The 15627-nt window shown below is 40.6% G+C and overlaps 1 protein-coding gene across 8 annotated transcripts in view; it reads left to right on the top strand.

Moving 5' to 3' along the window:
* Window positions 1–15627, top strand: part of ABI1 (abl interactor 1) — a 127902-nt gene that overhangs the window by 99651 nt on the left and 12624 nt on the right. For 4 of the 8 annotated variants that reach the window (XM_054991101.1, XM_054991100.1, XM_054991097.1 and 1 more), the window contains 3 exons: window positions 5274–5414; window positions 8240–8340; window positions 11852–12028. In XM_054991101.1, coding sequence (XP_054847076.1) covers window positions 5274–5414; window positions 8240–8340; window positions 11852–12028 — 419 coding nt within the window. Of the gene's footprint in view, window positions 1–5273; window positions 5415–8239; window positions 8341–9594; window positions 9676–11851; window positions 12029–15627 lie in introns of all 8 variants that reach the window. The other 4 variants (XM_054991103.1, XM_054991102.1, XM_054991099.1 and 1 more) reach the window with 2 other exon arrangements.

Genomic DNA, 15627 nt, shown 5'->3' with positions numbered 1-15627 from the left:
GGCTGGGGGAAGTATCAGCATTTTGGAACCTTCTGCGGAAGGAGTTATAGCTTGATTACAAGCAAGCACATGAAATTGTATGGGTCAGAAACAACTCTAGACTAGATGCTAACTATTCTAATGCCATATTATAGTTTCTTAACTCTTAATTTCTCAGATGGTGAGTTAGGATACTTTGGCAGTAAGGCCAAAAAGCTCCTTCAGGTTCAGTGGGGTCATGAATACTGGGATGTTGATTGTTTGACTAAATTGCCCATTTAATCCAGAGCAAGTGTTTCACTGCATTCAGGTGTCATGGCAAACAGAGGGGTTTTTTTTGTGTGTAATGGGCGGAAACACAGCTTGTTGCCATAAACTTGCACTGTCCTCTTTCTCTTTCCCCACCTTTCTTCTCAGTTTGTGCAAATATGCTCAATGGAATGCTTCTGGGTATGTGAAGCCTTGAATTAGATTCCAGCACACTGTGATACCTGAGCAAACTGAAGATTGCTTTCCACATGTAAACCAGGACTCTATACCTCAGTTCCAATTTAGAATGCTGGTTTAAAGAGGGGAACAAACTCCAGTTTGCCCAGGTGCATGAGTTTTGGATGTCTTGACAAATTGGAGCTTGATTCCAGGTGTCTTAAACCTGGAGACTTCTACTCATTTCCAGTGCCCAAAGGAGTGGAGTGGGGAGAGCACAGCAACAAACAAGCCTGTCACAGTCAAACCTCTGTCTGTTGTCACATTTGGGCTTGACATTTAACTTGGAAAAATGACTGGTGCTTGTTATGTGTGAGAGAGAAAGGAGTATAGCTGAGGATGTAGAAAATGTGCTAATGTCACTCACTTAAGGTTCTGATTTCTCCGGGGAACAAGTGCGGTCAGATAATAGCTCTCAAAAGGCTGGCTGCAAGGAAGAGAATCCACTGGGCCTGACATGATGAGTTGAATTGTGAAATATCCCCAATAATTTTAATAGTTAAGAAGCAGTTGTTCATAGAGAGCTGACTCTCTATTATTTCCATTGCATAGCTGTTTTTTGGATTGGAGTAGAGATGTCCCCCCCCCCTTGCCAATTCAGCTTAATCTGGTATTTGGGAATACCATAAATGTATTCCTGATACTTGGATGAGATTCTTAATTCTAGGTCAGTCTAAACCCAAAATCCTGAATATATTTGACCATTATTCTCTATAAGAAAAAACTTGCAGGAATCTGGGAGAGAGGGGCATTTTTCAAGCAAACTTTATCAAATTTGCATAGAACCTAAATCCGTCCTAAGATTCCCCAAGTTTCAGGGATATTGGGCTCATGGGTCCAGTTCTGTAGGCTCCTGACCAAGGTGCCCCCAGGCACTCTCCATGGTTTCCTATGGGGGGGAAACATCTCCAAGGCTTTTCAAGCAAAGAAACCTTAATAAATGGGGCAACCCTTGGCTGAAAAGCCAATTCCCAATGCAAGTCCCATGGCATGCTGAACCAACAAAGCCCAACAGAACCAAACTGAAGCAAGGGACTCCCACCGGAACCAAACTGAAGCAAGGCGAACCAACACCACACCACAGAATCCCACCAGAACCAATGTCAAAAAAACAAACTGAATCAAGGAAGGACACTGTTGCAAGTCCAACAGAACCAGCAACTAATATCAAACCATTTCCAGATAAGTCTGGGAAGGCTGCAAAGGGAGAACAACTCATTCACTCACTCCCCCTCCCTCCTGCCTCACTCTCCCTCCCCTTAAGGGAAAAAGCCCTGGAAAGCCTTGGAAAATTGGCGCGGGGGGGGGGGGGAGGAGAGAAAAGTGCTTGCCAATTTTTAAAAGGCTGTAGTTGAGTTTGCTGGATAAACCTGCATAAATTATTTGGTATACATTTGGTATACCAAATCACACAACCCTAGATTGGAGTGTTTAAAGCAAATGGGTAATCTTAATATTCATTCATTCATTCATTCATTCATTCATTCATTCATTCATTCATTCATTCATTCATTCATTCATTCATTCATTCATTCATTCATTCATTCATTTATATTTTCGATTTATAGCCTGCCGTCCCCGCAAGCAGACTTCTTTTGTTCAATATCCTTAGTAAAAGATACTTTCTGTGCAAAAGTTTAAACAAATTCTCAACAATTTAAGACATCATACAGCTTCTTTGTACTGCAAAATGGAAAGCCCACAGACTAGAAAACGTTATTCAGTTTGCAGGGTAGGGCAGGCTCTAAGAAGCCTGACAAATCCTAGTGTAGAAAGTAGTCATAGGTGTTAAAAGGCATTTTATGGAGTAGGAGATGGAAGAAAGTATGGAACAAGTGTGTAAATCCTGCACTGAGCAGAAAGAGTACTGTTGCTGAGTACAGGAAAAAGGCATTGCAAGAGTTATAATTCCCATGGAATGCCAATAAATTGCATATAACTTTGAGAGGTTTGGAGAGACTAATGATTTTACTGAATTCTACTGCTGGAAACAGAACTTGTGACACCTCTGGAGGTGTCACAAGCCTTAGCTGCTTTGGAGGATCAAGAATTAATAAAAATTACTGCAGAATATATTTGTTGGGTCATATCTTGACTCCCTCTTGGTCATTGAGTAAGGGTAGAGAAAGTCACCTAGACAACGTCAGCTAGGACTTTTCCAATAGAAAAAACAGAGCCCATCTACATCAAAATGCCTTTGACTGTTCCATCTTAATGGGCTGGGCAAAGGCTCTGGGATATGCCTATATTGTTCTTGTCTGCTGCATTAATATAGTTCAATAAAGTGTTTGTGTGTGCGGTTTAAGATATTTTAAAACTCCTCACTTTGAACTGAAAGGATGAGGATCAGTAGAGAGTTTGAGAGATCGATGTGCAGGGATTGTGAGACCAGAACATAGGAATATTCCAGCCAGGATTTCTCCCCGGTTCAGTCGCCTTGTTAACATGGTCTGGACTATATGGAGATCAGAAAGGGTGTCATTTCCAGCAGCAGAAACCCAATTCTGGCCAGTAGTCTTTTCTATCCTGGTCTCAAGATCTTGGAGTGGTTGACTTTTTATAAGGATGGCCATTTGAGTCAGCCAAGTGACAAAATATGACAGGAGAGGCCACAAGTGGGAGATGGGAGATACATGTAGAAGTCTTCAGTTTCTCTCTCCAAGATGTATGCCATGATTTGGACATCATAGACCATGCTTCATCCTGGAGTGGGTGCTATACCTAATAGCAGCAGCAGCAGCAGCAGCAACATTCGATTTATATACCGCCCTTCAGGATGACTTAACACCCACTCAGAGCAGTTTACAAAGTATGTCATTATTATTCCCACAACAATCACCCTGTGAGGTGGGTGGGGCTGAGAGAGCTCTGGGAAGCTGTGACTGACCCAAGGTCACCCAGCTGGCTTCAAGTGGAGGAGTGGGGAATCAAACCCGATTCTCCAGATTAGAGTCCTGCTGCTCTTAACCACTACACCAAACTGGCTCTCCATATAAGACATCCTGTAACCTACTCAGTGCAGACTTGGGGCTAGCTAGATGTGATGGGCCTGTGATTGAACAGGAGAAAGGCACATTCAGAATAGAAGTAGTATTCAGTTAGAGACTGACAGATACAGCGGTCTGGAGACAGCATAATCCCCTCAAAGATGTTCATGTATAGAACTGCCCAGATAATCCTGCAGGTAAGCCACCCATCGTTCTTTGACTGAGTTCTCCTGCTGAGAGCAGGAAGGATGGGGTTGTCACCTGTTTGAATGGCAAAGTGATTGGAGGAACTGATAATATTTCAAAACTTACTATTTATCTGGCTGTCACTTAGCCCTGATGGGTTGCCTGTGCAAAAGACAACTGGAGACTGTCAGTGCTTGCACGTTTCCTTCGAAAAGAGAAAGAACTAACATTTTGCAGGTTGTTGTTGATTTTATACATCCTGAAAAACACAACTCCTCAACATAGAAAGCTACGTACTGAGAAGAACAGTTCTAGTGTAGCCTCCTCCCCGCATATTAATTTTCTAAGTGTTGAATTTTGTGAGGGGAAAGAATATTCAATCATGCTCCCCCATCACCACCTGCTGTCTGAAGTGGCACAGTTTAATATATCTTCACATGAGGAGTTGTTTTGTCTAGACAGCCTTTGACACTTTGGTTCAGATGGTATGTTCTGATTCTCCCAGCCATGGTTCATGCAGCAGGATTTTGTGAGCGTTTTCTGTCTCTTTTTTTCCACTTACACACTTATATATTTCCCTATTTTCTGGTTTTCTTTCATTGTTATTTGCTGTGAAACCTGAACCCAAAATATCCCAGGATATAGTGACATTTGCTACTAGTTAGCCATTGAGTTTCAAATAGTAATAATAATAATACCTCACTAACTCCTAGATTCTTGGGTAAAATATGAGCCAGTGAACTACCAATAATTCCAGCCCAAACATCTGGGGCGAGGTGATAATAATAATTAATAAAAAGTGCATGTTGAGCTGCAGAAACTGTGGCCATCTATACATTTCCAAGTTCAGGAGTTTAAAATGCCTTTATGAATATTTGCATTTCCTAGAATACCATTAATATATTTTGCTATAGCTTTACAGCTGGAAAAAAATGTTCTTGTCATTTATCTTGAAATCTATCATATTTATGTCTAGTCCTCCTTTACTGTTCAGTTGTGTAAATTCATTTACTTTTTTCATCATACATCATATTTGGCTCTACAGTCATATTTTAAATTTGTGTTGCTTTCTGCATGACTTTGTGCGAACCCATAATTTCAAAACACAGTTATGGACTTTTTTGACTTTATGAGATGGCTGAAATGATGTACTGCCCTAATGGGACATCTTATTTTACAGAATGAAATTAGGACTTTATGATATTGCTTTTACTGGCTTAGTAAACAGTTTCAACTGCAGTACAGAAATTAACTGGGGGGAAAACCCCACAGCTGGTCTTGATGGATTGGTCTTGTATGTCTACCTGCTGCTGAAGGTCTTACAAGAAATTGTCTGCTAGTCTTATAAAATCTTCTGTGTTTCTGAGAATCATTCATCCAGTGTATCATAGGTATACGGTGATAGAAATAAAGATGACAACCTATATTGTGATACCTTAAAAACTGACTCAACTTGTTGCATGAACAACTGCCTACTTCTTCATCCAATGTTGTAGTAAGATAATTGGATACCACTGACTTTTTCTGTCATGCTGTGTTGAAAGAAAACTGTAAGATGCATACGCGGAAGCGCACAGCTGTTCTGTCACCATGCAAAATTACCCCCCTCCCCAAATTTTTTATTCTTCTCATCAGACGGAACACTCCTTACAAGACGCTGGAGCCAGTTAAGCCGCCAACAGTCCCGAACGATTATATGACTAGTCCTGCAAGACTTGGAAGTCAGCACAGCCCAGGAAGAACAGCATCCTTGAATCAGAGGCCCAGAACACACAGGTAACATGACTAGTGTGATGGGAAACTGAATACAAAGCAAATCTGACATCAGATTTGCAACGATCAGATGGCAACTATGGGTTGGATCCAAAGATTCACAATGGGATAGAATACAGTGCTGTAGTGCAAGAGGTCATAAGGAAGGATGACAGCAGTTCTTAGGCTTCCAGATGCACATGTTGTGTGAACTGCTGGAAAACGTCACCTGCCATACAGCTTCCTAGTGTGAGATGTAAAACTGCTCCTTTGCAGAAAGATGCCTTTGGACACAAACGTGTGATGTTAAGAACTTTTAGCTTAAAGCATGTGCAGTTTTTTTTAAAAGAGATTCCATGTTTCACTAGGACCCATGGATCACGTTGCATTGCTTTGTAAAACTCATTGCTGATTGGAAGTAAACGGAGACAAAGCTTAGTTGCAAACTATAGTCAGAATACAATGAAACAATAAACCAGTTCCATAATCCAGAGGAAGCTTTAGACTCTTACCCCTTCTGCAGTCCATGTGCTACTTCTGTAACTGAGGCGGTTTTGAGGGATGCTGCTAGGAGTTCATTTTTTCAAAGGGGAAAAAAGTTCAAAATTCTAAAAAAAAGGGAGGGGAGTATTACTCTCTTCTGTGAGTGTCTCAATCTTTGGAGCTGTCTTCAGTAGTCATGAAATGGGTGAAGCAATAATATGGTGTCTTTTATCACACTATTAAATAACCACAATTGGCTCACATCTCCTGGGCTTAGAGGGGTACCAATATGCCCCTTTTCAGTTTTTTTTGTCTGCTTTCATTGAATAGGACATCTTCTCTGACCAAGTCACCCAGGCAGCTGCTTGGGTGACGCTATAAAGAAGTCGCAGAGGTCACTGACATAACTCTCTCCCAGCACCTGCAGCACAGGAGATCTGGTATCACCTCTTGGGTCTGCACTGCTATTTGTAACCAGCCTGCAGTGGATGTACCTTGCTTGGAACTCAACATTATACCTTGAATCAAAGACTTTGGCTGTGAAGCCTTTTTGGTTTTTTCGGCTTTTGGTTCCCGGTGGTCATCATTTCTTTGCTTACTTTTATGTCATTTATTAGTCTTCGATGTGAACATTAGCGTGTTTTGTTTTTTCTTTCTGCAGTAGGCCACGTGTTCATTCTGTGTCAGCCATGGGAATGGAATGGGCCAGTGGTTGTAGCGTGTTCAGATGCTTCCCTAGTTCAAAAAACAATCATGCATTGGCACATACAAAACTAGTGTGTCCGTAAGAGAGATTTGGTTCTAGCATTTCTCTGACAAGTAGGGCGACAGCTGATTGCTAGATACTCAGTGGACAGGCTCATTTTGTTCTGCTACCACTAGGTTTGTTCCCAAGCAGCTTCAGTCAACCATCAGAGAAAATCTATGGTAGCTGCTTAGTGCAATAAAACATGTATTCCCCCACCCACAATGCTAGGGTTTATTGTGTTGGAATTAATGCTTAAAGACATACGAGGGGTCATTTTAATGAGAAGTGCTGTGACTTGTTAAGTGTCATAATGGAAGCTTATAAACTTGAGATGCTTCTCAGATCTGAAATACTACAATAGTTCTATTTTAAGAAAGCCTGCCATTAGTTAAAATGTCTTATTTAAAGCAGCAGTATAAAACCATGTATCCCTTGCCCCCTCTACCCCCCAAGTCTTTTTATAGAACCATTATTTGAGGCAGCAGAAATGGACTCTTCAGTGGTTTGTGGTACAGCATTCAGCTGCAACCATGGCAACAAGTTCAAGGTTTTTTTGGCTTGCGAAACACTGATTTTTCAGAGGAAAGATCTGTGCTCCCAGTTGCAATGTCCTTTCCCCCCCTTTATGTAGTTGTATTCTTTACTTGTTTTGAATACCTTGACACTTGAACCTTTCTGTGTGTACGTTTGTGTGCACACAAAGAAAATGAATGGAGTACATGCTGTGTTATCATTTAGAAACAGCTCTTTCATTAACCGGAAGCTTATTTAACTCTTCCTGCTTGCAGCTTTAAAAAAAGCTGGTTACCCCTTGCTTCTAACCCACCTGAAAGCTCATCACAGTACCCTATTGGAGGGGGCGGGGAGGCAGACATCACATCCACTTGGTCAATAGAACTGGAGGCACTGCCCATATTGCCAAATTCTCTTCTTCCCTCGCTTTCTATGCAGCAGCAACCTACTGTATCCCTGCAGCAGATCCAACAGAACACTTGTTCCCACTGTTTCTGGATTGGGGAGAACATCTACAAATACGAAAGTTTCACCTTAAGATTAGTTTTAGCTGCGAGGAGTATACTTGTTTTATCCTTAGGTTTGCTAGCATAGTGTAATGGAGAGAAATTGTATTTGGTTCTCCAGCACTCCAAGGGTGGCACCATGAAGCTGCTCTGATGTTTGCCGCAGCAATTGTAAGGTGTCATTTATTCTATTTTTTTTCAAATGAAAGAAAACTTCTGTGTTGCATGTTCTCTCTGAATTACAAATTGCTTAAGTTTGAAAACCTTGAACATCCAATTTATCACCTGTAATTAGTTTAGCGTGCTTGTAACCATTTCACAATGTTATGTTAGGCTAACCGTTCTTTTAGCTCTTGGATGGTTGCTTGCACTTTTAATTAAATAGTCAGATAAGCTAAAGCTAGAGCTGTGTTAAGTGTCTAATGACCTAACTAATTACATCTATATCTGTTAGAATTTTATGCATGTTGCTCCACTGATACAGTAATAAGCATAAGGGATTGTTTCCTCTTTTGGGGGGGTAGGGTTTGACCATTTATAAGCAAATATTCATGCAAGGTGCCCACTTACCAGTCTGCACTCTGTTGTGTTTCATACAGTGGCAGTAGTGGAGGAAGCGGCAGTCGAGAAAACAGTGGAAGCAGCAGTATTGGCATTCCCATTGCCGTGCCTACACCTTCACCACCAACCATTGGGCAAGGTAGGTCATCAGATTTTAAATTTTATCCTATTGTCATAGTGGGACTCATTCAGATGATTCTAATGGGATTGCTTTGTCCAGGGATACAGTTCAGTTTTTTTGTGTATTCAGTTATACCACATCATATTATCGAATACACGAAGACCAGTTGGCATTCACTATGTTCATTAAAATAACTCTGAAATGATTGTGGGTGAAAAGCAGCAAATTGTTTCCCTTTACTGTTTACATTATTCTCTAAAGCTTTTCATCTGGGTTCCCCTTTGCAGAAATAAATAAATGCATGTTGATGGTTGCAATATTTAAGAGTTTTATGTGTATCTCCCCAGGTGGATCATCTGGTTTGCAAATGAGTTTTAAGGAAGAATTCATGTTTTAGGACCAGATTACAAGAGAAGAAAGGGGAAAGATATCACCTGAGAATCAAGTAGAATTTGGTTGGATCCTAGCATTTTTATCTGTTGGCACCCAAAAAGATCGGGTAGTAGGTGATGTGAAATATCTCTACATGAGACTGTGGAGAGCTGCTGGCAGTCTCAGCAGATAATCCTGGCCTTGATAGACCGATGGTATGATTCAGTATAAGGCGACTTCCTGTGTTTGTGTGTGTTTCCTTGGCACAAGGCTCAATGTCGTACTCGGCAAAAGGCATCTTGCGCTGGAGGAATGCCAGGGTGCTGATGAAATAAAACAGCAGGATCCAACCAAGTGCTGTTGCAAGTGGCACTAAATTAACCGTCATCTAGAATTCCTTTAAATATGGTGCTAGCAGTCAAATTCTTCGGGACAATTAAAATATTAGTAGCTTAGATTGATAGAAACTACTTCAAGCAGTGGTGGTAAACCACTTACTCAGCCTAGGAGGGAAGTGGTGAATTCCGTTTGAACTGAAACTGGCTGTTGCTGTTGACCTCTTCTTGGTCTAATCCTTCACTTAATGACACTTCCTTCTTATTGAATTTTAAAACATGTTTGCTTGTTTAATTTATTTATAGCCTTCCTTTCTCATTGAGACTCAAGGCGAATTACAGAATTAGAAGACAGTGCAGTAAAGACAAAATCATGTATATAGCAAACTTTTGTGTTTCCATTTGCACACACATTGGCCCAGTGGTTGTCGGTCAACTGTTCTCCACCGGGTTTACAAGCAATTTACCAGTGTTTAGTAAATTGGCATTTGAATTTCCACATTATCAAAAAATGGTTCTGCTCTAAAATTAGGGCCTAACTTGGCAATCTCAACTATTTTATTAGCACAAATATTTGTTCCTCCTCCTCCTGAAGCACCGCCAGCACCTCCAATGCCCCTGCCTCTCGTGATTGGCAGTATGATAGGTGAGACCTTTTGAGAGTGCTAGAATAAGTGTATTCACAATAACACTTTCCATCTAATGCCTTTTTTTTGTTCTGTTGTGTGTGTTTTGACATTGTAGAGCTCTGAAAAGTTGGGGATTTAACCAATCTAATCACAGCTAATATTTCTGGAGAAAGCCTCTGAAGGTTAACTATAAACACAAGAATCTGCCTTAAGCCAAGATTCTTGGTCTTTCTGATATTGTCTACTCTGGTACAGCAACTCTCCCAGCTATCAGACAAAACTTCTCTAGCCCTGCTACATGCAATCTTTTCAATAGTATGGACTGAAACTTGGATCTGATGCATGCAAAGCATATTATTCACATGTCAATTTAAATCAGAGCAACGATGACTTTAGTCTTACGTTGTCTGTCTTTTTAATCTAGAGTCCTGTGGACTAGTCTTGTGTATTTCATTTACAAAATAGGAGTGTACACTCAGGACATATTAAATTAAGGCATAATTGACCAGTGATCCTCTGTATCTATGTTCTTACATACATGTAAGTTGCACATTCAGAAGCCCAATATTCTTTGCCAGAAGCCCAACAATCCTCGAACACCAGATGGACCACAGCCTGACTTCTGCCTCTTTTCTATGTGAATGTGAACTGTGGCATTCACAATAATGAATATAATAATCTCCCAGATCTTTCTGCAACACATTCTTCAAAAAGTATTTGCATTCATACCACATCTGTCTTATACAGTACATTTCCTGTGAGTGCACTTTGGCTCTATACATACCACGTCAGGATAAATATCACTGTTCGTGGCTATCCCCGAAGTATACATGCTATTTTTCACCATGTTCATAGAAATGAAATATCCCATAAATTAGATATGACAAACAAGATTGGGGGACTTTATTGTCAAAAATGATGTTAGGAGCAGCATAGGTCAAGTTAACCATAAAACCGTTTTGTTCTTGTAGATGTTGAACCACAGAAGTTAAGACTTAGAAAAATGCTCATAATTTTGAACATCTAGTTTAGCATACCAATACATTTGAAAAGATAGGGCTGGATCCTGCCAATTTTTTGGTTCAGTCTTGAACTTGAGAGGCTTTAAGCCAGAAAAGACTTGTGAACTTTCTCTTAATAATTCCATATTAAGTGAACTAGAAGTTGAATAACTATATAGTATATTGATACCATATTGGTACACACAAACATATGTGTGTAAAATTGTACTATTTCAGCACTTTAACTCTCTTAGCACTGGAAAGAGCTTTGGCATTAGCAAATGAGTTGCAAGCGACATGGCTCCATTTTTTAATTAAAAGCATTAAATGTTGCATCATCTTCACTATGAAGCCGAACTGTGAAAAGAAACAACAGCTGATTTTATCAGCTTAGTTGTTTATATAGCACATTCTAATGTGCAAACTTTTGTTTTGGTGTTTTAATCTGTTGTGTTAATGTGAAACGTAGCGAATATCCAGCAATGGGATGATTTGAATTAGTACTGAAGAAGACTGTGGATAGCTCTCATTTGTTGATGGTGAAAGTTCCTTATAGGACTGCCTGCCCCCTCTTGTAGATGAAAAGAGTTCTAGAGCCCGCTCTTTTTTTTATTGTTTGGAGTTTGTTAAATCTTCCTGCTTTGTGACTTTTGAAAACATCTTCAAATTGCAAGGTCCTACCTCCTGCAAAATAAAAGCTTGATGGATTTCAGACAGCTTATCATTTTTATGGCAGTGTCTAAGAAATCGCTTCCATCGTATTTCATTTTCCTTTCTCTTGATAATTTAGAAAATATTGTGTCTATATGTGTTCAGTTAATTCCCTGTAAAAAGATTTTTCTTACAGCAGAACCTGCCTGTTTAAGTCGGCTATGGCATCTCCGAAAATTTTGAGGGTTGTTTTTTTTCTCAACTCTACAATGTTTTAAATCGTTGTCTCCAATTTAAGTCCTAAAAGCAAAGCAGACTGGAACAGCACCTCCCCTCCCATACTTTCAGAGGTCCCTTTTCTAATCTTCTGCTCTGTAGACTGTCATCCGTGGGGATTTGGGCTGCATGAGTTTGCTGTGCTGTGGTGGTCTTACATTCTCCCCCCCCCCCTGGTTTTCTGCCTTCTGTCTTAAGGACTGAGTTTTGCGTTTTGTTTCGGATAAGCCTTCTTGTTTGGTTCCATTTGGCTCCTGCTTTTCAGCTGCTCCTGGGTCAGCCCCTGGGTCCCAGTATGGCACAATGACCAGGCAGATTTCCCGGCACAACTCTACCACTTCTTCGGCCTCCTCTGGTGGATTCAGGCGGAATCCTTCTGTGACCGCTCCATTTTCGGCTCAACCTCATGTGAACGGCGGGCCCCTTTATTCTCAAAACTCAAGTAAGCTTGCTGGGATACTGCAGAGCGCAGAGTTCCTGTGCAGTCTAATTTTGAAGGCAATTAATTTTTTGTGTTTTCCATTATACGGTAATTAGAATGTACACAATGGCTCAGATCCTAAAAAAATGCAAATGGAATTCCATTTGTGCAACAGGGCTTTCCCATCTCTTTTCTCTTGCAGTCATCAGTGCCTCCTCCCAAAGCTGTTCCTGAATGTTGGGGATGGAGGTTTCCAGGAGAACGTTCAATGCAACATATGAGTAGTGGCTGGAGATCTCCCAGAATTACAACTGATCTCCAGGCTACAGGGATCAGTTCCCCTGGAGAAAATGGCTGCTTTGGAGGGTGGACTCCTTGGCATTATACCCAGCTGAGGTCCCTCCCCTTCTCAAACCCTGCCCTCCCCAGGTCCCACCCCCAAATCTCCAGGAATTTCCAAACCCAGAGCTGGCAACTCTAGCCTGCAGCTAGAGGGAAGGTGATTGGCAGAAATTGAACACATCCTCTTTCATAAGAAGGGCAGGGACTTTAGCATGCACTAGGGTACTGTTAGATCCAAGCCTATATATTTGACCAAACAAGGGCCATTTCCATATGGGTTATTTGCCCTGGATTCAGTGCTGTTGGGAAGGGTTCCCCCCCCACACACACACACTTTCCCATAGCATTGTGGTGCATTCATGCATCTCCCGGGTTTCCCTGGCTGTTCTCCGATCTTTTGCAAACCTGCTTTGCTGTAAAGTTTTGGGGGAAATTGCAGTAAAGTCTGAGATTGTTGCTATGTGGGTGGGAAAGTTCGAATTTTCCTGCCCATGTGGCAGCCATTTCCACGGACCTTGTCCCTGTGGTGAATCCCACCTCCTGCCATCAGAGACATTTTAAAATTGGCAATTCAGTATCATTATATTGATGTAACACTATTTCAATATGTATTTCAGGTTCTCTTAATCCTTAGTTTTATTTTTTAAGTTTCTAGTCCCCTTTATTGCAGAGATATAAATGGAAAGGTGCATCCTGCAATAAAAAGGACTAGAGAGATACTTTTTTCAAAAGCTGAGAATTCAGAAAACCTGAAATACTGATACAACGTTATATCATTATCTATTAACAATATTAAATTGTCATTTTAAACAAAAAAATGAAAAAGGCTCAGGGAAAGGTTGTGGAGATAGCTGCTGTTAGGAGCTGGGGCAGGGAAACTGTGAGGAAACCTACCCCATGGAAGGCCTGTTCCTGCACGCTTTATCAGCAGCCATTCCAGCAGTGGGGATACCACACCAGCCTGTCCCAGGATAGAAACCTCCAAGGAGTCTTCTGGAAAATGTGTTTAAAGCTGAAATAATTGTCCCTTTTCTATTTTACACTACAGAGGAAATTGCCTGAAAATTCATATTTTCCCCCTTTATTAGTCTTACCTCATTTCAGCCTCATTTGTTGACAATATCATCATAGCTACAATTAAAATAACCAGTGTAGTTTTGAGAAATGGAAAATAAGTTTTGAGTAACGGTAAATAAACTAGTGAAGTTTTCAAGGAAGACAACAGCCAGGAATGTATGAATAGAGAGAAGTATGGCCTCATGTAGTGTATGTCTCATGTAAGGTTTGTTGAAATTTCATGGTTTAGAATGCAAGTACTAGTCGAATACAGGCACGAGTTCTAAATGCGCATAGCCTGCCATGCTTAAAAAAACATTTAGCTCCTAATTTTAATTTGTTGTTAACATTGTAAAATACATGATTTAACAACCCAGTCCTTTTGTTTCCCACTTTGCTTGGGCTGTATTTTTTTAATACCAGCAAACAGAGATGCTTTGTATTACTGGGATACATGTATGTGCAGGGGGCAGAGAGAGAGGAAAACAATTTAGACATAAAAATTTCTGCAAAGCAGACCATTATTGCTATACTGATGCACAGGAAAGCTATGTTGCTCTGGAGTGACCTCAGTGCTAGGATTTAATTGTAAAGACTGAATTATGGTTTTGTTTTAAGATTACTGCATACTTCAAAGTGCAGAACCTGTTTCAAACTTGCGATTCCACTCTGCTGAACTCAAAAGCCTTTCACATGGTACGACTGTAGGCTTGATGAAATGCTAGAATAAAAATGTTCTCATTTGAAGATAGTTTGGAACCATCTCGTTATCCCATATGACCTCCTTAAAGACCTACTTCATTGCATTATAAAGCTTGCTAATAGGGTTTCTATCCGAAGTTCACCATCGCAAATGAAAACTGAATTGTTGTGAGGCCTTAAAGCTCAAGAAATAGATCACAGTCACTGATGTACAGAAATGGGTGATGGGAGACCAGAGAAGAAATCTTAACGAGATGCATTTTTTGCCTCTGTAGTTAGATACAGCACACCTTGGATCAGCTTGAAGGAAGGCTTTTGTTGCTGCTATATTTGAGAACTAGACATTTATATACATTCATGGAAAACATCCTGTTCTTCTGCACCTTCTAAATAAATTTATTTTGTAATTCAGTTGAGGACCCATTTAAGAATATAAGGGCCCTGCTGCATCAAACCGGTGGTCCGTTTCATCCACTATCCTGTTTCACACAGCAGCTAAGAAGCAGGGAATACAGGCCAACACTTCCAATGGAGTTGCCTCCTAGCCACGAGTATTCGGAGGTTTCCTGTAGTCGTCATGGCTAGTAATCATTGACAGACAAATTTCACCCCTCACAATTCAAACAAAGTGGCATATTAAGATCTGATCTATGAATAGAAAGTGCACTATACAGGCTACTCTGAAATTTAATTCTTTAGTTTTGTGTCGTGTGACGTATGTTGTTGTCACATGGTAAAGTAGGAGGCCTTGCTTACCCTTAAAATCTAGTTTCATGATTTTCGGAGAGTCTCCACTGCCACATCAAAGGGGGGAAAGGCATTTTCCCCTTTGGCGCTTGTGGAAAGTGCAAAGTTTTATTTAGACTTCTTGAGGGTTGTGTTCAGAATACTGGAGTAATTATTTATGAAGCTTGAAGGCAAAGGAAGCTTTGTCCTTTGTCATTTTGATGTCACTGGAATGCCAATAGCAAGCAATAAATACATCCTGTGAAATACTCCGGCTTGCCTGATTAGTTGAACCAAGGCTATTTTTAGGGATATGCAAACATTTTTAAATGCAGCAATCCTTTCATGTTGAATTGTAAGAGATAGCATACATCTCCCTCATCCTATTAAAATCAGTCGCTGTTCTACAAGCTATTATCAAGATATTGTGTAAGTCACAGAAACAGTAAGACAAACAAGAAATCCCACTATCTGCCTGCCATCCCCTGCTAGGTCATCTTCCGCAATCCAGCTTTTACTCACAAGTCAGTGGGAAGAGAGTATACATTTATGCTTCAAAGACCAATTTGAAATTGTTGCCAGCTCCCTGAATTTGTATTTTATTACTCTGCAAACTAAATTCCTTGCAGATTCCTCCTTTCCCTTTCTCTTGAGATTTTTCTGCAAGATCAGTTTCAGGGAGTGCCATTTTAAGAAAAAAATTTACTGTTGGCATCATTCTCTGCCCCACCCCCCCAACTTTGGGTTGGTTCCTGTGGATTCCATCTGTTAGCAGGGGTGTTTGGAAGGCGCCT

The sequence above is a fragment of the Eublepharis macularius genome, chromosome 11 (genome assembly GCF_028583425.1).
Source record: "Eublepharis macularius isolate TG4126 chromosome 11, MPM_Emac_v1.0, whole genome shotgun sequence".
NCBI classification, from domain to species: Eukaryota; Metazoa; Chordata; class Lepidosauria; order Squamata; family Eublepharidae; genus Eublepharis; species Eublepharis macularius.
The sequence above is the reverse complement of the archived record's forward strand: the minus strand, read 5'-3'. Positions and strand labels throughout refer to the sequence as shown.